Below are 24,029 nucleotides of genomic sequence, written 5' to 3' on the forward strand. Positions count from 1 at the left end.
TAACATCACCGACTCAGAGACTCTTTTATTTCCTGGGCATAAGTTGCACGATACATAAACAGTCTTGCCTTTAACCTCAACAAGGGAAAAGTAGTGCTGCTGCTTGTTTTATTTGCCATCGTTCTGACTCCTGGTCATTGGCGTGTGCGACTGACTGTGCATGTGTGTGAACCCACACTAATCAGCCTCTGATTGGTGTGTGTGAACCCACACTAATCAGCCTCTGATTGGTAAATGATGGCAATCTACTCTATCCATCCAATCATCATCACGTTCTCAGTTACATCACATTCACAGACACACACCAATGATCATTACTGGTTGGTTATGTGTCCCGCCCCAACCCCGAACACACACACATACACCCCAGAGAAAGAGAGGTCCTTTGGCTGAGAGAGACGCTGCTCGCATGAAAACCACTTCAGTGTTCTCAATTATAGTAACACGCATTAAATCGTCATTAAAGGTAACAGCGTTAGTGGTCTCCAATAACAGCCATTAATTTTATTACTCGTTACTGGAAAAAAGTATGGCCGAAAGTGTCATATTATAATAGTCAACAGAACTATTTCATCTTATATATATATATATATATATATATATATATATATATATATATATATATATATATATATATATATATATATATATATATATATATATATATATATATATATATATATATATATATCTTTACCTGATAAAGGGCTAAAAGTGGATATTATGCTTTTTCAGATATTGCTTTTAATGTTGAACAATGTGTAACTAGTAAAGTAAAAGGTCTGGAAAGTTTCACGGCACAAAGAGTACCACAGACACATTTTAGCCTCTCAAAAGAAAGAAAAAGCGATTCTGTGACTGTAATTCTGATCCAGATACAGACTACCTGAAATCATCATCAGTTTCTGCACAATCTATAAAGATTTGTGGCAAATTTGCATAACACCAGACTATAATCTTCATTTTGACATTGACTTCGCTTTGTGTTGATTAAGAGAGGTTGGGTGAAGCTGATGACAGTATTTAACAGGGCGGCTGACTGCTACTTTTAATTTATCACATTATTACATTTATAAATCACATTATTTAAGATTCATAAAATGTTAGGCAAAAAAAACCCACAAGCATAGCAAATTCAATCTGCATATAAATCTGGTTGCAATTTATTAGATGGTGTCAACCCTTTATCTGAGAACATTTTATTAAAGCTCCACTGAAGTGCTTTGAAATGTGCATTTTTACTCAATATTTGAAGTAATCTTAACTGAAACATAAAGAGAGGGTGGACAGTGTAGCTCCTCCCCTTTAAAAAACAGCTAATAGTGCCTTGTTTGATCATCACTCTGGCAATGAGAGTGGTTGAGCTCAAGCGCATGTCAGACACTAGAGAGCATTTGATTGGTCAAGAATTGATGAAAAGAAAACAAAGAAAAAAACGTTGATTGATTTAAGCAGAGGTGACGAACTTCAAGCTTTACATGTTTATACAAACCATTTAACACTATCTCTTGTATCCGAGATTGAGTTTGGTTTGTGATAAAGTTTTCAAAGCAGCGAAAGTGAAACCATAGTGCATGCACTTGGACAGGATGATGACTCAAACCTGAATTGATACTGTGAAACCTCACTTTTACAAGTTTCAAATACTGACAGCAGAGATAATGTTGTAATATATAGTGAGAACATTATTTTAGGATCCATTAAAATTGCATAATATGGGCATTTTGGATTTTTTTAAATAATGTAATTAGAATAAATCACTAACAGCTCCAATCACACCACAACACGAGCAGCAAAAATAAAGAGAAGGAGGAACCTCATGTTGCATTAAGGTTTGTGCACACTGGGGTGATGATCGCCCACGTTTAACACCTTATGACTAAACAAAAGGTGCTAAAGTGAGCATGCACACAGACATGCAAAACAGCATGCATAAAAACATGATTTTTTATTATTTGTATTATGTCGCAGGCTCATTTTTTTGGTTTGATGTGTCGTATTAAAAACTGGTTGACCAATAAGATTAGAGCTTTTGTTCATGTGCCTTGAGAAATTAGAGTAAAACATGATTTGCACTCATAACGATCTAGTTGAGCAGGCAGAAAATGCAGCTCATTTAGGATTTGTTCATGAGTTAAATTCCAATTCATTTTCTTTCATGATTTGTAACTTCTTCTGACAAACTTTTGAGCAGTTGTTTGTGTGCTGTAGTGGAGGAAGTTAAACACAAGTGGAAAAATGTATGCAAAAAAATACACAAAAAAGTGTGAGGGTGACTACTTCTGTGCAACAAACGTGTCAAAAGGTCAAATGTGCAGCAGTACCTTGTGTCCCAGAGTATTTCTGTTTTGCATTAAAGGCTGATTTATACTCAAGCGAACACGTATGCTCACATAGCTTTAACCGTGGCTGATGCAGACGTTAATGCTCACCTCTCAAAAAATTTAAGACATGTAAACTACAAGTCGCAACGACCAAACAACAAGATGCTTCTGTTAATTTTAAAGAAATTATTTTTGGTTATTATGAATCTGCCTCTACAAATGTTTGTTTTGTTATACATTTTATTTGTTTTCTTTGTAAATTCCCTTTCCATAAATGCAAATTTACTAATATCAAACCATACTTTCCTGTTTTATTTGCAAGAATTTAGTCATCATTTAAATTTAATTTCATTATTTGAAAATAGGAGAGCAAACAGAACTATTCATTGTGTAATGACTTTAATCTACATACTGTGATTGATTCTTAAATGTCTTACCCTCAATTTATTTCATGTTCTTGATTATTATTATTTTTTAATTCTTGTTTTTTTTCATTGATAATGTATGTCATATTCTGTATTGTAAACGGCTTTAAATTGTGCTTTTGTTTTGTGTTTATCTTATGATTAAAGTTGTTGCACATCCGCCGGTTCCCGCTCCTGAATTAGCAAGTTTTATCTACTTGTACATTAATGTATAATATACCATTCTTTTTTATTCAGAGTACATATTTTCGATCGATCCACTTAAAATGAGCAAATTCAATTCAGCTTTATTTGTATAGCGCTTTTACAATGTAGATTGTGTCAAAGCAGCTTCACATAAATGGTCGTAACTGGATCAGGGTAGTTCAGTTTTTAGTCTTTAAGTTCAGTTAAGTTTAGCTCAGTTCAGTGTGGTTTGAAGACATTACTGAGTCCAAACACTGAAGAGCAAATTCATTGATGCGTAGCTTTACAGATCCTGAACCATGCAAGCATGTGGCGACAGCGGAGAGGAAAAAAAAAAAATCCACGAGGACAGGTGGTAAACAGCAGACGCAAGTTCAACATGCTTATTCCGGCCAGCAAAGCAGCAAAATGGTGGATAACAAACCCGCATTTTTGCCGCTCACAATCAAGTCTCTAGTCAAGGATCTTGAAAAATTCAGAAAGGACATGACCGGCAGCTAGCTCTCTGCAACTCTCACATGGTTGCCCACTGAAGCTAAGCAGGGCTGTACCTGTACCTGGATGGGAGACCACATGAGAAAGCTAGGTTGCTGCCAGAAGTGGTGGTAGTGAGGCTACCTGGGGTCTGTGTGGGTCCTAACGCCCCAGTATAGTGAAGGGGATTATATACTGCTCAGTAAGGATGAGAAGTTAAACAGAGATCGTTAAAAATTCCATGATGTCCTTCAAAAAGAGTTTAACCCTGGCATCCTGGCCTTCTTACCATAACCCATATCATAATTAGCTTCATCTCTCTGTCTCCTCTCCACCAATAAGCTGGTGTGTGGTGTGCAGTCTGGCACAGTATGGCTGCCGTCGCATTATCCAGGTGGATGCTGCACGCTGGTGGTGGATGAGGAGTTTCCCCCAATGTGTAAAGTACTTTGAGTGTCCAGAAAAGCACTATATAGATGTAAGGAAATATAATTCTTCTTATTATTATGACATCATTACACTTCTAAATAGGGACAAATCTGATCTTTAACTGATTCGTTCAGAGCGACCTTGATAACAAGCAGCAACGATTGGCGCGATGAAAGCGAGCCTTTCAGATCACAATGACCGAATGACTCAGATCGAAAATCAAGTAAATGTTGTTCAATTGAAGCTGTCTAACACTGATAAGGAAAACACTGCTCTCAAGGCCAACATCTAGGAGCTAGTGTCTCGCTTGAAGTGCCAAAATAAATGAGTTGTAGGGTTACCAGAAGGTATCGAAGAAAAAAAAAGAAAAAGGAATCTTTTTGTTTTTTTTAATCACCATTTGGAAGCTGATATTTGCTGATCAGTTTTAGAAATATAAATATCATTTGTATTTATTTAAGTTCATAGAATCAAGAATAGAAAGCGTGTGAATCAATATCAAAATGGGACGTTTCAATATCTAAAACTATACCCAGCCCTAGACTTAAACCTAGACGTAAACCTGTTGTAAACTTAGTAGATGTACAGAAAGTGAAGGTATTTGCTATTTTTATAAGGATAATCTCCACTAATTAACACAAAAACAGTGTAGTGTGTGATGTTTTACCGTAGGGTCCGTCCACAGCGAGCACTTCTTGCAGTGTCTGCAGGGGGCACCGGGCGAGCGGGCGTGCTGGCAAAAGTGGTTGTAGCCGTTGATTGGCTCTCGGCAGAGGTAGCACATGTAGGCGCCGCAGCGGCACCACATTCGGTTGCAGCCCTCCGACTTCACCAGACCTGTGGCACACTTGTGGCACTTCCTGACACGGGCAGCCGTCATCTTCTCCTCACTGATCAGGAAACAAACCCAATCTGAGATCACTTTACATGCTGGTGAGCTGCCTATCTAGAGAGCATTTGCAGCAGTTGTTGTGAATGAGGCTTCAGTATGTCTGAAGAACAGGCTTTGAGTCTAAACGTTTGTGCCTGTTCCCTGATAAATGTATAATAAAACGCCAAAAAAACAATAATCTTAAGAGTGTGGATTAATTCTTCCTGTATTAGCTATCTACAGACTGAACTAAAAAAGACAGACTTCAACATTAATACTGGAAGGGATTTTTACAGGATTTAAAATTTAATTAATGTAAAAAATAATAATAATAATAATTATTATTATTAATAATAATAATTCCACTAAAAAATCTTCCAAATCAATTTGACAAAAAATTTTTAAAGCAATAACAGAACTTTTTAAATATGGTTGAAAACAATTATTAAAACTTGTTAAATTATTCAAATTAGTTCATATTATTCAATATATTAAGCAATAATAGTATATTTGTATTGTAATAATAGCATTAATGTTGGTTAATGTTTAATAACAACACATTCATATTGGTTCAGCTAAATTAAACAACATTAACTAATGACACATATATGTTGATATCTGCTGCTATTTCAGTTTAATGGCTTTAATCCCAGCAGGCTTCGGTTCACTAGCTTTTGAAACAGAACCAACTTGTTCATTTGGCCTCCATTATTTTGGTTTACCCAACATATTGTTTCAGTCAAAATTTTAAAAACGCCAAAAATTTCTGTTAAACCATTCCTATCATATATGAAAGGGTTATTTATGTGTTTTTATGTGTTGTAATGAAATCTGTGTTTTTGAAACTAATAAAGACAGCAGAAGTCAATTATTTACTTTAATTATTTAGCCTGACACATTTACTAATCCAAAATATTATAAATATTGTCTAAAATAAAATAAATTGTGTTCGATGTTGTTTTAGTTCTTTTACTGAGACATTAAAAAAACAAACATATTTTTGAGCAGTAATCCGAATACCGTCAAACCGTAAAACTGTGATATTTTTTATCCAAGATTATCATACAATAAGATTGTTGGTTAATATTTAATAACACATTCATATTTTGTTCAGCCCATTAAAACAACATTAACAAATGACACATATGAAGCACTATTTGATATCTTCTGCTATTTCCATTTAATGACTTTTATCCCAGAGTGCTTCAGTTCACTAGCTTTTGAAACGGAGCAGACTTGTTAATTTGGCCTCTATTATTTTGGTCTACCTAACGTAATGTCTCAGTCAAGATTTTAAAAGTGTAAAAACTTTGTAATACCATTTCTATATTATATGTAATGTTTTTTTAATGTTTTTTTTTTTATGTGAAGACAGCAGATTTCGAAGATTTATTTGAATGATTTAGCCTGACTGAAATGTTTCCTAAAATTAAATATATTGTGTTCAATGGGGGAGAAAAGAAATAAATTATAAATTTTTGAGCAGTAATTACAATACAGTGAAACCGTGTTTTTTTTATCCGAGGTTATCATAGCGTCAGAATGTGGGTTAATACTTAATAACAAAGACATTAATATTGGTTCAGCTCATCTAAATAACATTAACAAATGAAACATAAGGAGCACAATTTAATATCTGCTACTATTTCCGTTTTTAATGGCTATAATCCCAGCATATTTCAGTTCACTAGCTTTTAAAACTGAGCCAATTTTTTCATTTGGCCTCTGTTATTTTGGTCTAGCTAACATATAGAAAGCACAATACTGCTCTGTATCCCATCAATGTGACCACACAGTCAGCCTTTGTGACAGTGCATTTCATTCAATCTCTCAGTTAGCGTCAGTTTCCTGTCACTATTTGTGTAGGTAAAAGAAAAAAGTTCTGGGTAAACAGGAAACAAAGGCTTTTTGATCTACGTGTAAACCCCATGCAATGACAGGAAGGAAAGCAGGCGATCACTTCCTGTCCAGTGCAGAGGCTGAACAACAGTGATAGGCTGCTTTAAAACAGACACTTCCTCATGACCGGCTGCTGGGCTTGGCATGATGTGTATTTGCAAACAAAACACTCCAGGGGATCATTCAAACACAGCCCAATGTTTTAGTGCGCTTTGAGAAGGGCCTGGGGAAATCACTGACTCAGCATTAGGGTTGCTAATGATCTCCCACGTGGTTTGCTAAACTACCGAGTACCCTCAATAGTGCACGGATGCATTATTAACAAGCTGGCTCTAACGCTAAGAGTTTCGAGTCGAGCACTTACAAGGCCACCCGCAGGCGGATCTCGTCCCTCTCCAGCACCTGCTCACAGGTCTTTCCTGCGTGCTCCTTCCACACCACATGGCACTTCCTGCAGCTCTCCTGAGGAAGAGGACACACAAATGAGCATCTGTGTTATTGATCACCATTCAAACAGAGTGGAAAGAGAAACACCTGGACCACTTCATTCATCCGTCGAGGGAGTCGTGTTTCTGTTTTGTGCCTTCACGTCTGTTTGTGTTTACGGAAGCAGAAGCCGGAGTTCCCTGCATTGTTTCAGGAGTGGACATTGAATAATCCGCTAGTATTGTTGGTATGACCATTGGAATTGACTTCATTGTTTATACATTAACCCCAGGTAAAAATAATAATACATTAACCAGGTTATAAAATAAAATAAAACAAATAAATACACAACAGTTCTGTCTTGTTCTCGAATTTGATTGGCTGACAGCCATAGTATATTCTGCAATACCAGCACTCGTACAGCCTCCTCGCCCTTCTGTATTACTCTGTCCACATAGAGTGACGGCAGATCAATAAACTTACTACAGTTTGACAAATACTGTAGCTGTTGGACAACCATGTACTTTTGAAGCTTTTTTAAGGTGTGAATGTAGTTGTTTAGATTGCAAATAAGCAGTTTATTTATAAAGATAGAGCCTATTTTAAATATTTATAATTTAGGAGATACAGCGCATCGGCAGCCATCAGCCTGTCATACTGAGCAGAGCAAACACAGTTAACATCGTCCATTCACAAGATGGCGACAGAGACCGCATAATAAGCCCTTAGAGAATATAAACTCAACATTTTCTTTTCACATTTCAAACTACAGCTGATCAAATCATTATAAAACAGGTAATGACTTTCTAAGTCGATCTCTCTCGTTTGTAGGCTGTAGTGCTGTATATATACACCATAGTCTGGTAGTGTTTCTGGTAGTGTTTGCAATGTTTTGCCCTTTTCTGGGTCAATTGATGGGATATCCTGATTGTAACTGAGAAATACTGGGAAATCTCTGTAGACTGATGGCATTTCGTGCCGTTCAGCCTTATTTTAAAATGTTAGCAAAATCCCGTTTTGTCATCACTTTAGAAATTACGCTAGAGAATTATTTAAATAGTAGCGCTAAAGTGACGTGTGTGAATTAGTAACGGCTTCTGCTGTTTTGATGTTAGTTGCAGTTGTGAGTGAATGGCAAGTGGATTTTTAGACTCTCCATGTTTGATTTTTGTTTTTTATATACACGATTGTGCTGTCGAACTGTTGTATAAACGTAATATCATGCTAGTAGCAGTGTAATATGGCTGCATATCATCACTGGTAGGACACTAAGGTACTCTGCCTGTGGCCTCGTGCCATCGCATGGCTCCCACTGGTGCCGATAAAACAGCCATATCACACTGCTATGAGTGTGACATTGCTCATATATATTTTTTCCTTTCGTACTCATGGGACGGCAAAACATTGAAATATTATTAAAGTCATCCAAAGGCAGAGACACTAAAAAGCTAAGCTGTAAACCTGTAGCTAAAAAGCTAATGTGTTTACACATATGCTACACATATGATATACAAAGACCTGTGCAACAGACATGGGAGACTCTGGGTATGTGATAAAGTATTGCGACACTTTTGCATGTCGAAAAATAAGTTTGCATTTGTGCTTGTGAAACCCTACTTGGAAACAAAGATTACTGATGAAGTACTGAAAGCTGACTCACCAGTTGTCAAATTTGTTTTGGAGAAGAGCCACTGATCGAATGGCCATAAATCTGATTGTTTTTTAGCTTAAAATGAATGTGGCAAACAGACATGTTCTACTTTTTAAAATGAAATATAAATATATATAAATTTTAAATATCTGAATAGAAAATATTTATATATAATATAATATTTATATTACATGGTGGCGCAGTGGGTAACACAATCGCCTCACAGCAAAGACATCACTGGCTGGAGACTCAGCTGGGTCAGTTGGTATTTCTGTGTGGAGTTTGCATGTTCTCATGTTTGCATGGGTTTCCTCCAGGTGCTCCAATTTCCCCCACAGTCCAAAGACATGCGCTATAGGTTAAGTGGTTAAGCCAAATATAAAAAAAATATGATAAAATACAGGTGGTTTGCTGTAGAGATCTGCGCGGGACCAAATTTTGAATCCCGCTCCCGCCCGCCAGGTTTTAGCCCGAACCCGACCGCTTCCGCTAATATTAAGAATTTATTGTCCCGCTGCCCGACCCGCCCCGTTTTCTGGCCGCCGCGCCTGATCCCGCTAAAGAGCGGGGGAGAACAAAACCGAAAATCCCCCAGCTATACAGTCCAAACAGCCAAGCTGTCTGTATAAACACACACACACACAGCACCAAGCACACACACACAGACCATTCTCTCTCTCTCATACACGCGCGCGCGCACTAACACACACACACAAGTACCAAGCAGACACACAGGCGTTTGCTGTTATATCAACTCAAAGGCTTGTAATACCATGTATCAAGTACCAATGTAATACCAAAAGGTTTTATATAAAGGTATATAAATACTGAGTCGCGCCAGCTCCGGGCCGCAGCGCACATTACTCTCGGCTCGCTTACGGTCGCCGCATCTGGCCCGATTGATTCGGGCCGGAATCGGGCAGTGAGTCCACAGGCATCCGGAGTCCGGCAGCCGGAGCCAGGCTGAGTGGTAAGTCTGCGGCAGGCGAGAATCTAGCCGGAACTGGCCCGAGTGTTTTTTGCTATCTGGGAAAGCTCTCTCTCTCTCTCATTCGTCTCTCTCTCTCTCTCTCTCTCTCTCATTCGCATAGCAATATCCGCGATATTGCTAGACAGCCCGCTCCCGTCCCAAATTAAACCCATTACCGACCGCTCCCGCGATTTATTCGGAAATTTATTCCCGCGCCACAGAAATCTGGTCAGGTCCTGCGGCGCCCGCGGGACAGCCGCGGGAATGCAGACCTCTAGTTTGCTGTAGCAAAGTAATGCTTTACAAATCTGATTAGTATCCTTGATGCAAATTAATGAGTAACAGTTACTCAGTAACATCTATCAAAAGTCTTCACCAGAAATATTAAGCTCTCAAATGATATTTAGTTTATCATGACTGCTTTATGTTTAGACTACAATATTATGCCTTAAATATGTAACCGCAAACAGTGCCACAGGTTGTAGGGTGACAAATATTAACTTGACTTCTAGTTGATTAAATGGAAAAGTAGGTACATTTTTCTGAAGAAATATCTGTTGAACTGCACCAAATATACTGCAGAAGACCTATAGGAATCCGCATAGACCCAAGATTAACTCAGAAATGAGTCAAGTTTGATAAAGGAAAAACCATGGTTTGGGGTTACATTCAGTATGGTGGTGTGCGAGAGATCTGCAGAGTGGACGATAACATCAACAGCCTGATGCATCAAGACATTTGTGCTGCTCATTACATTACAAACCACAGGAGAACTCTTCAGCAGGACTCTTCAGCAGGATAGTGCTCCTCATACAGTATTTGTGTGAATGAGAGTATATTCCCAGTGTTGTGTTGCGACTGGAAATGCATCCGCTGTGTGAAACATTTGCTTGATAAGTTGGCGGTTTATTTTCTTATGCGACCCCTGATTAATAAAGTGACCAAGCCGAAAAGAAAATCAATGAATGAAAGAATTAAGTCGTTCACATATTGTCTCTCCCTCTTGAACTCTTAATTTTTGTTATTTCCAATGTAGATGTGTTGCAAGCATGTGGAAATAGAGAGAGGATTCAGCACATCTCACATTTTACACACATTTATCCATGAAGTAAACAACCTTGCAAACAAAGGGCATACAGCAGATCCTGTTCTCGCTCCTTAGTAAGTGGCTGTTTGTCACAAGATGTTAAAAATCCATGTTTGAGCACATTTCATTGCTGTGCCCCTTCATTGTATTATTACAGTATTGTTTCGATTATGTTTTAAAAATGGCTTTTAGTGTTGTCATTTCCTTGTCTTGTTGCAAAAGCTGGTGACCATTTTCTGCAGAGTGCACAATTTTGGTATCTTTGACATCTATACCACACTATACTGCTCCATGGAAACAGGTCATAACACACTGATCACAGCTTAATGGGCTAAGTCAAACAAGACTGCTTCCCATGAGATATCTGGGTCCCTTGACACAACACATAGGCCTCTTGGTGTACAACAGTAATATCAACAAATGGCAAGATTTGAGTAATCATTTGTCTAGAATAAACATTGAGAAGAGCTTAAGAGAAATACTTCAAAAATTGGACCTTTTGTTCAAATCACTATTATTGTCATCAATTATAACTAATTGCTTGTCTTTACAACCTAATAAAAAGCCTAAAATGCACAACATCAAAAATAGCTTCAACAAACTCATGTAAATGCTCTGTTTTCTCTGAGGATGGATAGAAATCATGCATCACAGACTGAGGTTGCACAGCTCCTGCCCTCAACACTGGATGTGATTCGATGTCTGTCTGGTTGCCTAGAAACAACATTTTCATCTGTTCCATTTTAGCCGTGCCTGCCCACAATGCTCTGCCTTTCAGCTGACTGGAAAGGACATCTGAGTGCAACATGCAGCTAAACATTCAGAGCGTGAAGCCCAAGAAAACTCCTACGCTTTTCACAGCCACAGACCTGGCTAGAACCGAAATTACAGAGACCACATTTGTCATGCTGTCGACATTTGTTACAGTTCTTCATCACCTCTGACAGTCCTCTACAGACTGCAGTCAAGTATAGCAATTCCAAAACTGCAGAGCTGGATATATTAAAAGGCACCTATTATGACCCTTTTTACAAGATGCAAAATAAGTCTCTGATGTTCCTAGAGGGTGTATGTTAAGATTCAGCTCAAAGTTTCAGTACCCAACAAATAATGTTTTATATCTATGAAAGTGCACCTTTCAGGCATTAATTCCAATTGTGCCATATTGGTGACAGTCACTTTAAATTCAAATGCGATTGTGCTCTTCTCAAAAAAGGCGGAGCTACAAATGCCTATGTATCAGCATAATGGATTCAAAAACAAGATTAATGGCCCGATTCCACTGAGTGATACTGTATAGTACGGTACGGTACGCTTTTATGCCCATTTCCACTGTCAAAAGGTATCAAAAAGCGAACCGTACCGTACCACTTTTTGGGTACCCTTTCCAAATAGTACCTAGCACAACAGAAAGGTACCAAAACATGGACTCAGATGCACAACTGAATGCTATTGGTTTTAGGCATGGAACGATAACCGTTTTCAAATGTATGCTTGAAAAGTCACGGTTTTAAAACCGCCAAAATTTTCTTTAATACCGTTCCTAAGGTAAGTGTAAAAAATTTTATTTACATTTTTGTTTTTTAGTTTTTAGGACAACAGTATCTTCAGCAAAAAAAAATATCCAAAGATGTTATTTTAAATTGTAAAGAAATCTGAGTTTTTGAAACTAATGAAGGCAGCAGAAGATCATAATTCATTTGAATTATTTAGCATGACATGTTTACGGCTCCAAAATATAAAAAATGTTTATCAAAATAAGATATATCGTGTTCAAAGGGGAAATAGTTTTTGTTTTTTACCCAGACATTTAATATAAATATATTTTAGAACAGTAATTGTAATACAGTGATCCCATGATCCCATGAAATTTTTATCCAAGGTTACCATAGCGTCAGAATCTTATACCGGCCGATGCCTAGTAGGTTTACAGAAAACCTCATTTGCTTCAAATCCTATATGAACCCAAATAAGGCTTAAATGTAATTAGTAACATTTTAGAGACTGTAAGTCTGTGTATGTGTTCATATACGTTTTATTTATTTTATAATAGCAGTTTTTAAAGTAGGCTATTTCACATTATCATTGATTGGCAGCTATAATCCAATCCTATTCATAGAAAGGTTAGTAATTAACATTTTATACATAAGTATTTATATACATAAAGCATTCGTTTAGTTAGAAGTTCTTCTAATTCGACATAAACCCATACCACTGAGTGGAAATGGGATATTATATGAGGGAGAAATTGAATTGTTATGAATAGATGGAGCTTTCCCCCTCTGATGACATGACAAAAGGAGGATATCAATCAAAAGTGTTTCTGCAGACTGTTTTTATCAAATGTGATTCTAAAAATTAATTTTTTTAGACAGTTTTACTATTAGAAGCTGGTGGTATTTACACACTGTTCCCACACAACGGTGTTTAAACACCTTATAAAAGTGATTTTTATGTAATAGGTGCACTTTAGGATAAAGAGTCAGCCATTTTCATGCAACTTCTTAGATCAATGTTTCTCAAGTGACCCAAAAGTGGCCCGTAGGACAGTTTTGAGAGGGTTGAGGAGCGTTTCTGATTCTAAAGTAATTTTTTAAAGTTACAAAAACGTTTGATCCTTCGATCGGATCTGATTTACGTAAAGAGTGCCTGAAAAAAATCTGATGTTGTATATATATAAAGGTCAGATGTAGTCCAGCTTTATTTCAGTGTCTTCTTGTAATCTTATTTTTATCACTTGGCAGGAAATAAAATGTTTGTCACCTCTGAAGAGGTGAGAACCTGTCAGCTCACAGCACACACTTCGGTTGCACATACATAAATGTGAAAGGCATCATAATCATTTCTTTTAATAAGGAGCAGTTTCATTAACAGTTAACTTTGGTATTGTGATGCTTACATGTTATGTTTCTAACCTCAAAACTGCACTATATTTAATGTGTTATTTAGTATGTGTTATATAATTTGAGTTGTGCCAATTTGCTAACATTACTGTATTAACAAAGACTACTAGGATATGTATTATGCTAATTATATACAATTTAATGACCAGTATTATTTGTATTCTTTAAATTACTGTGTGTTAATTTGGGTTGCAATGCATTATGTACAGAAAAGTTGGAAGCTACTGGGATATTGCAACAATTTTTGTGAAATTTATTATTTTTTTATGTAAAGTTTTCATTTTTTAGGAATTAGGTAAACCCAAAGCACCAGATCTAAACTAGGAAAAGATGTATGCAACTTGCAAGTAAAACCATTGCTAGCCAACAATTGGGTTACCGTAACCAAGAAGTACAAAAATGTCTGACAACCATTTTTGTAATAGCATCATTAGCAATGCAATGTCTACCATACATGATGGTGTGTTTGTGTTTGATAACACAATATCTATAATGATAATAATAAAGACAGAGTTCAACATATTATTTTGAATGGAAAAACAACAGCAGAGTTCAAACCACAGCTATGACAATAAAGATGTAGAGAAACCTGTCCCTGAAAAACACTGTTATCCCAATTCAGTATATATGCACTGAAAAAAACTATTCAGAGATGATTCCTTGGATTTACTACAAATTTTTACATTAAGTGGTTGTAAACAATTTATTTGTGTTGAACATTATTAAATGTAATTTGTTTGTTTAAATTCAACATAAATAAATAGTTTGCAACTTAGTTTTTCAGTGATGCTCAGATGTAGTCCAGCTATATTTCAGTGACTTCTTTTAATCATATTTTTATCACTTGGCAGGAAATAAGATGTTTTTCACCTCAAAGTAGGTGGTGGTCAGCTCACTGCACACACTACACTTCAGTTGCATGTGTATAAATGTGGCTGTGTTTGTTTCTCAGTAATAATTTAGAAGGCACGCGATGTGTCATCAGAATAATTTCTATTAATCAGGAGGAGAGTTATTAACAGTTAACTTGGGTATTGTGAAGTTAACATGTTGCGTTTTAAACCTCAAACTTGCACTTTATTATTAAGTTGTTATTTATTATTTGTTATATAATTTGAGTGGTGCCAATTTTCTTATATCTGATGTACCTGATGTATTTGCTGATGTATTAGGACTAGTTAGATCTGTAAAATGCTAAAAATATATCCCATATTATAGTCAATATTATTCATATTCTTTAAATGAACGTGTTAATTGTATGAATTTGTGTTTCAATTGCATTATGTACAATAAAGATGCTACTGGGGTATTTCAAGCATTTTTGTGCAGGAAGTTTGGTGTTTTTGCTTTTTTTAAATAAAATTTTAATTATTTTTTTAGTAATTGGGCCAACCCAAATAATTAGATTTAAACCAAGAAAAGTGGTTTGCGAGTAGAACCAAAACATTCCTGAGGATTATATGCTGTGTAAAACAGTTTGTTGTTTTCATTTCAAAAACTGTCAACGATCTCTAAATCGCTCATTTGATTGGATCATATCCGTCAACCCTCCCTTTTTGCTAGGATTGTCCTGTATTTTACCGTTCTATCCAGCCATCATCTCTTTCAAGTATTTCCCTGTATTTCCCTCATATGTTTAATCTCTTAATGAAAAGTGAAAGTGATCGAAGAGCCAATCTCAAACGTGATATAATTGCAAGAGAATTCTGCTTTCTCTTTATTTTAGCTTGAAAGCTCATTGAAATTAATATAAAAACGGTCAGATTCGCATAATTTTTTTTTTCCGACATTAAAGTAATGCGTCGACCATCACCCTGCAACCCCTGAATCAGTCAATTCATGTATCGGTGCTGACTGATGGACACACTCTGTATAAAGACACGATCAGCTTCTATAAACTTGATTTGAAGAGGAGCCAAAGTGGACACTTTGGGATTTGGGTGTGATTTTAAACAGAAAACGAAGATTTTAAAACCAGTTTTACATCAGTCCCTGCAGTTCTATAGGTTAACAATGTTACACATATATTTCTTGGCCAGTGGTCACAGGCAATATAGTAATCTTGCAGACAATGACAGGTTAACTGCTATCCTTGGCATTTGTCAGATAATTAAAAAAGGGTTTACAGGTGACTTCGAAGCCAGCAATGCTATAAGAAAGATTGTGCCCAAGTCTCTCTAAATATAAAGTGCAAGAAAATTCTGAAAGCCAGGATTTAAAAAAATGGTTTTGATGTCTTTTTCCATAGACAAAGATTATTTTTTTTGCCATCACCATTCCACATTGGACAGCTTATTCAATTTGATGACTGAACAACTGAAGACACTTAAATGCTTGTATTTGTTGTATTTGCAGCAGCTCTGTGATGCTCGTCCACAACTTCATCCATTGGGTTAAATTAGGCTGCCCAGTATCTGTTTTCAGTCCGTTACAATCACAGACAGGCAGTCAGGCAGCGCAATACAGAGAGTGAATCAAAGCGCATCAAATGATCGGTCATTAAAATGGGGGAAAATAAATAGAATAACATATATACTTTTATATTAGACACGCATCTTGCAGCAGCTCCACACCCCCAACTTCACGCATTGGGTTAAATTAGGCTTTACAGTCTCCTTTACTTCCACTGTTTCTTTTCAGCGGAGGGAACTCAACCAACCTCGTGACGTCAGACAACCTCAGGCGTCTTGAGTTAATAGAACATGCATTAATGACCTTGATAGACTTCTACCAGTGCTCAATGGTAATTTCAATGCCTAAATCTTTCTCTCAGGAATCTTTCAAGTACAAGGTAGATTTGTTGAACTGATTAGTAAAAACAAACACAAATAATTTTGTCTTAAATGAGCATAAACGGTTACGAAAGTAATCGAATGCTTTTATTATGTGGATACTTAAAGTGCCACCTCTGTTATCAAACAGAACAGTGCAGAGCAACGAGAGATTCGCTACGTTTCACCAAATAACTGTAGAAACTTTAATCAATATTTAAATACAGTAAATAATTTAACAAGATTTTATTACTTGATTTAATTTCTGTATAGAACATTAATTTGAATAGGCTAACCTTTTATTTAATTTCCAACAATTTCTAATGTTTGCTATGTATTCTATCATTTGAAGCTAATTTCCTCCCCATAATTGTAACGCCTTCAACCAGGCTTATATATCCTGTATTTTTATATCCCAATGTTGACAGGTATGGATGAGACTAAAACTTTTTAAAATAGGGATTCACTGGTCATATGTGCTAGTAGCACACTGAGGACATCAGCTAGTTACAAGAGTTAAAGCAAAAAATGAAAAGAGTAAACTAAAAATAAACTGACTTGCTTTGTTGGTCAGTGTGGACGCAAATATATTAGATGTTATTTTACAGTTATTGTGCTTGGTGTGAAAGGGCCTTTATTCAGTGCCATCAGACCAGGTACAGCTCATTCATTTTCTTTTCGGCTTAGTCCCTTTATTAATCAGGGGTCGCCACAGCGGAATGAACCGCCGACTTATCCAGCATATGTTTAACACAGCGGATGCCCTTCCAGCCGCAACCCATCACAAATCGGTTCCTAAACTGACAATAGCACTAGCATTGAACTAGTGCCCAGTTTATGCTGGTGGAAAAGGGGTCTATAAAAAAAGATGGGGCCACAGCTAAATGACAATAGAAACATGTGGTCCCAAGACAGAGATCTACTGATGGAGGCCACAATCCACTGAGAGCCCTCTAATCCCATAACCCAGTGTTGCCTAGTAACAGCCCCCGTGGAAAATACTATTAGCATAAATAATTAACAATAAAACTGAATATTTATGACAGTGACAGATGATAAATGACAACATGGTGTGATGCAGAAGCCCTCAGAACAATTGCTCTTGCCCCCTGGGTGTCATCTTTAGTAGGACACGAACATAGTATGAGATTAGCTATCTGAGTGACTTCTGCAGAAAAATATATACAAAAATAAACATAAATCTTTAGTCAATAGTACTATTGTGCAAAAGCTGTATCAGAAGCTATAGTGGAAATGGTGAGTGATGCAAACAGCAGGCCAGACAATAGCCATGAGGCATGAAGCATGGAGACATGAGAGGTGTGACCTGTATGTATTACAGTAATGTACTGCCTCCTAGAGGAGCACTGTGGCATAGCAAGACAGAGCTAACCTAAGAAGAAAAACTGCTAAAAACATTTTAGAAAACTTTGAGCTTTACAGGAAATTTTCACAGATATTAAGTGAGAGATAAACATACTTGTGACTGTTGTTCCAAAAAATAACAATATCAATATTTTATCTGAATTTCTTTGCACTTGGCTTCTAGACTATAATGTTGTTTCAAGTGAGAGATAAACATACTTGTGACTGTTGTTCCAAAAAATAACAATATCAATATTTTATCTGAATTTCTTTGCACTGGGCTTCTAGACTATAATGTTGTTTCATATTTTTGTAACAAAAAATAAATAAATACTGCTAATATCATAACTAATAATAACAATAATGGCTACACGATGGCTCAGGGATTAGCACTGTGCCCTTACAGCAAGAAGGTCACTTGTTCCAGCCTGGGCTTGGTCAGTTGGCATTTCTGTGTGGAGTTTACATGTTCTCCCCATGTTCGAATGGGTTTCCTCCGGGTGTTCTGGTTTCTCTCACATCCAAAGACATGCTGTACAGGTGAATTGAATAAACTAAATTAGCCGTAGTTTATGAGTGTGAATGAGTCTATATGGATGTTCCCCAGTACTGGGTTGCAGCTGTCCCTATCTGCTGTGTAAAACATTTGCTGGATAAGTTGGCAGTTCATTCTGCTGTGATGATGCCTAATGAATAAAGGGACTAGGCCGAAAAGAAAATGAATGAACGGTATTAAAATTTACGGTAACACTTTATTTTGATGGTCCATTCGAGTATTAGACTGTCTGCTTAATATCTGTTGACACTGCTGCTAAACAGACATTTAACTGACTATAAGAAACTTTGCAAGTACATGTCAACTTGCACTAACCCTAACCTAACAGTCTACTCGTAATCTAATGAGAATTAAGTGGCATGTAGATGCAATGTGACTTAAATTCAACAAACGGACCATCAAAATAAAGTGACCAAATTTATGACAGTCTTAAATTTTTGTATTGGGTTTCTTATCTAAGATATTTCATATGAACTATACAGCACATTTAAGCTGACTTTATTGACTGTAAAGACAGCAAACATACATGAATCCTTTTTTAAATGAAAGCACACAGTTATTCTTTCAGTGTTTTCAGTTTTTTTTAAATCCTCCTGAACTATATTTATTTTAATTTAGTTTTGCCATTTACAGAGTTTGGGTTAAAAAGAAAAAAAAAGTCAGAAGTTTAACAGGCTAAATAAATGGGTAAGATATATAAAAAATTATCAGTAGATTATGAATAACAAAACTATTAATAAACCAAATCTGTGACATTATTTACTTCTGCATTATTTAAATTTTAAAGGTCCTTACTGGCCCAATACCCCCATAAGTGGTTCCATTCTATCGTCAGTATGAACAAAATAACTTTTGCATAGATTGTAATTATGATTTTTCTTTTTTCTTATGATTACTGACATGTGCAGCAACCAACAAAATAAATAACAGCAACCTAGACCACACAGAACCTAAAAGGTACACTTTCAAATTTGAGTTTACAAAAAAACAAACAAAAAAAAACTCCTTTTTGGAGGGGTTTATTTATAACACAGACAGCATATACTATTATTTTAATTACTTTCGACAGTGTTTTATGAAAATTCTATTCTATTCAATGATACCAAACTTTTGCATTTCACCTCTACATGTGGATTTGGCTTTTGAATTTCGCAAAATCCAGGCGTAAAGCCTAAAAAAAAGCACTTGAATTTAAGAGATCCTTCAACATCTAGAGGATCGTTGCCTATTTATATCGTTTTTATAACAAGAAAGCTTCATCAACTAGCATTTATGTCACTGAATAGTGTGTTTGCCTTAACACATGCAAAAGAAGTTGACAGGATGTGACTTGCAGGCCTCAGTTGAGCTGAGGTGACTCTCGCAGTCAGAAGTTTGCACACACACTGGCAACTTTCGTTTATATATGCGACTAAAAATACAGCAGTGACATCACGGTGACATCATCACTTCAAACACTGCTTCCTGGTACAAAGTTTACCTTGCAAGGCCAGGCTGACATTTCCTGATTAGCATTTGAGGTGGAGTCAGACTCGCACACACTGACACCGCTCGCCCCGTTATGCAACTATTCTTATCAGTGTTGGCAAACATCAAGATTCCTTCAAAGCACGTGTGTGATTTATGGAAATGAAGACATTTACAACCCCACTAACATTATTCTGTCATGTTTTTTGAAACCATTGTCTGATCCTTTTAGCAAACATGACCTAACAACAACAACAAAAAAAAGGCTACGATGCAATCATGCAATCAATCTTAGTATCAATTGCTGCACAGAATGATAAATTAAAGATACAGATATAAGACGTTATATGTCACTAAAAGGAGCCACAGGAACAGCCAACCCACACAGGATGCATGTAGCATTTGTGAAATAAAAACTGAAAATGCTTGACATCTAGCATAGCGATCAAAGTACCACAACGGTCTGGAAAAACAGCTTTTGTGATGAGGGAAACAGCTTTAACGGCAAATTTTTATCTCGGCAAAACAAACCCAGGGTGACAATTGTGGTCGCGCAGCGTATTCCTGTAAAATAAATCTAATTCACTAAAATGAAAACCCCCCATTTCCTGCTAATCGCTGCGTGCATACCTCTTATGCTGCAACCTTATAACCTGAAACCACAACTGTAGTTCGTCACGCTAGTTTTATCTTGGCTGAACATATTTATGTTTAAACGTAGATCTGTCAACAAGAAAACTCCACTCTCATATGACAGCCAGCCTTCAGAGCAGAGATGCCCAAACTAGGGCCTGCAGGCCAATGTTGGCCCATGGTAACTTTTGATTTGGCCAGCCATTTCATCTGAGAAGAGAGGAAGAATTATAGGGAGGGTTTAGATTATCATTTCAAATCTAATATAATATTTTGTTTGTTTGTTTTACTGTTAAAACGTAAGTGAAATGAAACGTTTCAATTACATTACTCAGATTTACTTGAAATGCATAAATGATGGGTTGTGAACATCGCAGAGACTTTGGTGAGCAAATCAATGCAAAGGCAGATTCGGCTTGACTACTGTATTCAGTGAACTCCACTGTGTTTTTATCGGAATAAGTTATAATTTTAAAAGATATACTGCATTAGTTCATATGATTATTAATGTTTTTTATATATTTTTAAATATTCTGAAATAATTTAAGAAATTACTCATTGCAAATTTTACGTAATATAGTTTAGTATATTAACCTTCGGCCCAAAGTTTTTATTGAAATTTGGTATTTGGCACTTTATACAAAAAGGTTTGGGCACCCTTGATTTAGAGAAAAAGCCACCGGCCATGTTTAGATGTTCTGTCAACATTTAAAGTGTTTAAATACTGAGCCCACAACTTTGGATTTGGTAGGATACCAGAATCTATGACATAATCAGAGTATATACAGGAATCAGAGAGTGAAATTCAATCCCTTTTAAGACCTATTTTAAAACCATATAACCACTTTTCAACTGGAAACACTGGTAAGATTCTAACTGGCAGTATATTTACTAAATTAAAGTATGTAAGAAACTAATCCAAAACTAAAACCATATTTATATATTGAATAAAAATGTATTAAATCTAGCTAATTCAGCAGGTGAGGGCTTATAGAACTGCAGAAATAATGGTGTTCCCTTGGTTACTGCAGTAAACAAAGCAACATTATCTCAAATCTAGAAAGATTTTACTGATTTTACAAACTAAACAGCATAATAATATTCGCAAACTTAATTCAGGCAAACTTTAGAATACAACTATACATTGCATAATCAAAAATGAAAAATCTAAATTTAATACCTTGCAAAATAGCATTTAAGACTTCTTCATTCATTCATTCATTTTCTTGTCGGCTTGTGCACCCGGAGGAAACCAACGCAAAGGCTGGAAGAACATGCACACAGAAACGCCAACTGAGCTGAGGTTTGAACCAGCGACCCAGCGACCTTCTTGCTGTGAGGCGACAGCACTATCTACTGCGCCACTGCCTCGTCTTAAGACTTCTTAATAATATAAATAATTCCTTACATTTATATAGCACTTTTCTGGGCACTCAAGTCACTTTACACAAAGGGGGATCTCCTCATCCACCACCAGTTTTAAGGGGCTAAAATTTCTCCACATTGCCTTATCAACTTTTAATACTTTTTAAGACACCCTGATAATACTAAAACTGTTACAATAGGTAGTACAGTAGGTCATCCGGGGACTTCTTACATATTGTTTTTCGAATACTATGAACTCGAACATACTACTCGGCTTGCATACTGTTTTTATCAGACTATATAGTATGGAAGTATGCGATTTTGGATACAGCTACGCAGTTTAAGTCTGCAAGCACAGCAACTGCAGGATATAGGTATAAGTTATAAGCACAATTATCAAAAACTGTGGGTACTATATCCAGATGGATGTACAATGAGCATAATATATACATTGTATTAATGCAGCTGTTACAAGTTGTATTAATGCATCATGCATGCAGTGACCATTTTCCTGTGCACATTTTGTGAGTTCTTGAAAGTAAAACGGCATAAAGTAGCTAGAGAGCATGTTGCGACATCAGTGCAGGCACTCAGTGAATAAGCTCAGAGCTTCTCTCCTGAACGGCAGGCCTTATAAGGCAGAAGAGGAGATTTGCGGAGGATCTGATTGGGGGGCTGCTTGTTCTGGAGGAGCATGAGCATGAATGAGCCTCAGGGGGAGAACAGCACACCCACAGCATGTGCTAACACACACACAAACATCTCTGAGCCACGGCTACACATCATACAGCTACAACACAAAAGAGTTCGAAATAAGAGCTCAAGATTTCAGGGTTCGGCTTGTGATGAGACATATTAAAAGGCAAGGCTGAACAAACACTGCTTACTATAATCTCATGTAGGTCGAGCATGCAGCATGTCTGAATCTGGGCAATGGAATGTTGGAAAGATTGGAATATATACTAAATACACACCCTGGCATTTAAAAGGTGGGGCCAGTAAGACTGCAGACAAAAGAAATCATTAATTTAAGTGAGCAATGCATTCAATTGATCAAAAAAGACAGCCAAGACATTAATATTGGAAAGTTATGAATTTTTCGATATATCATTGTGTTCAACAGAATAAAGAAACCCATAACAGTTTGAAACCACCTGAGGGTGATTTTTAGGTGAACCTTAACCCTAATCTAAATGATAATTCTAGACCGAAAGTGGAACCTAAAATTAGGAATGCGCTTGACTAAAAACCAAAAAATGCTTGGCGATAAATTTTTATTAACGCTTTTAAAAAATAATATTTATTATTAACTTAAATTACACTAATTTAACAAAAACACAAGCCAATAAACTGAATGGGAATAACAGATTTAAGATGTTAACAAATCTCACAGATTGCGCTTTTTAACGTAAAACAGCAGCAGCAAGTTGGACATTATAAAAGTTACATTTAAATAAACTAAATCTGTCATTACATGAAGCTTGCGTGCAAAATCAAGAGATCTGGAAAACATGCTGCAGCTGCTGCAGTCTATCAAAGCCATTCTGAAAAACATGGTTGCGTGGAAAATAAACATTGCAAACACAAGCCAGTCCATTGAGCTAAAAAAAGGGAAAAGTTGGCAGATCTGCATGTGAAAGCAGCGACTAACCCAATCTCAGAGAGAAAAACAGCATTTTTTGAAATGTGCAAAAGCTAAATAAAAAAAGAAAACAATCTGGGTCAAATATGAACTGTACTACATTTCAAATTCGAAGAATCTGGGTCTAGCCAATGAGCATGTTGGATTCACTATGAGGGGTGGAGCCACAAAGGCAGTGGAGAGGGAAAAGTGTGTCAGTTATACAACTTTTTATCTTCACTAAGGGAAAAAGAGTGAAAGAGAAGGGCAGAGGAGAGGACGTCTCCTCGCCACTGAGCACAGGAACTTGAGGGCACGCATCCAAGAGACAAAGAGGAAAACCTGAAATATGAGCAGTCAAGCCATTAACAGGGCACTGGAATTCTGGAGCTTTCCACAGCCACCGACAAATGTGGGTTAAACAGCTGCAAACTTCTACTTACTTAATGATAAAAGCATGCAGGCACATTAAACCGCCAAAACAATCAGACAATGATTACCATCAATATTCAGAATACAAAACAAAACTAATAAGTGATAGAACATTGGCAGCCAATCAGAATCAACTGAAATATGAAGAGTTTGTGGAATTTAAAACTACGTCAT

The 24,029-nt window shown here is 36.6% G+C and overlaps 1 protein-coding gene across 2 annotated transcripts in view; it reads right to left on the reverse strand.

Annotated features, from left to right (window-relative positions):
* Positions 1-24,029, reverse strand: part of rnf216 (ring finger protein 216) — a 59,806-nt gene that overhangs the window by 6,324 nt on the left and 29,453 nt on the right. For both annotated transcript variants that reach the window (XM_068219338.2, XM_682779.10), the window contains exons 14-15: positions 6,973-7,070; positions 4,506-4,728 (exon numbers count right to left, since the gene is read on the reverse strand). In XM_068219338.2, the coding sequence (XP_068075439.1) occupies positions 4,506-4,728; positions 6,973-7,070 (321 nt within the window). The remainder of the gene's footprint in view (positions 1-4,505; positions 4,729-6,972; positions 7,071-24,029) is intronic.

This window comes from Danio rerio, chromosome 3 (assembly GCF_049306965.1).
Source record: "Danio rerio strain Tuebingen ecotype United States chromosome 3, GRCz12tu, whole genome shotgun sequence".
Lineage (NCBI taxonomy): Eukaryota > Metazoa > Chordata > Actinopteri > Cypriniformes > Danionidae > Danio > Danio rerio.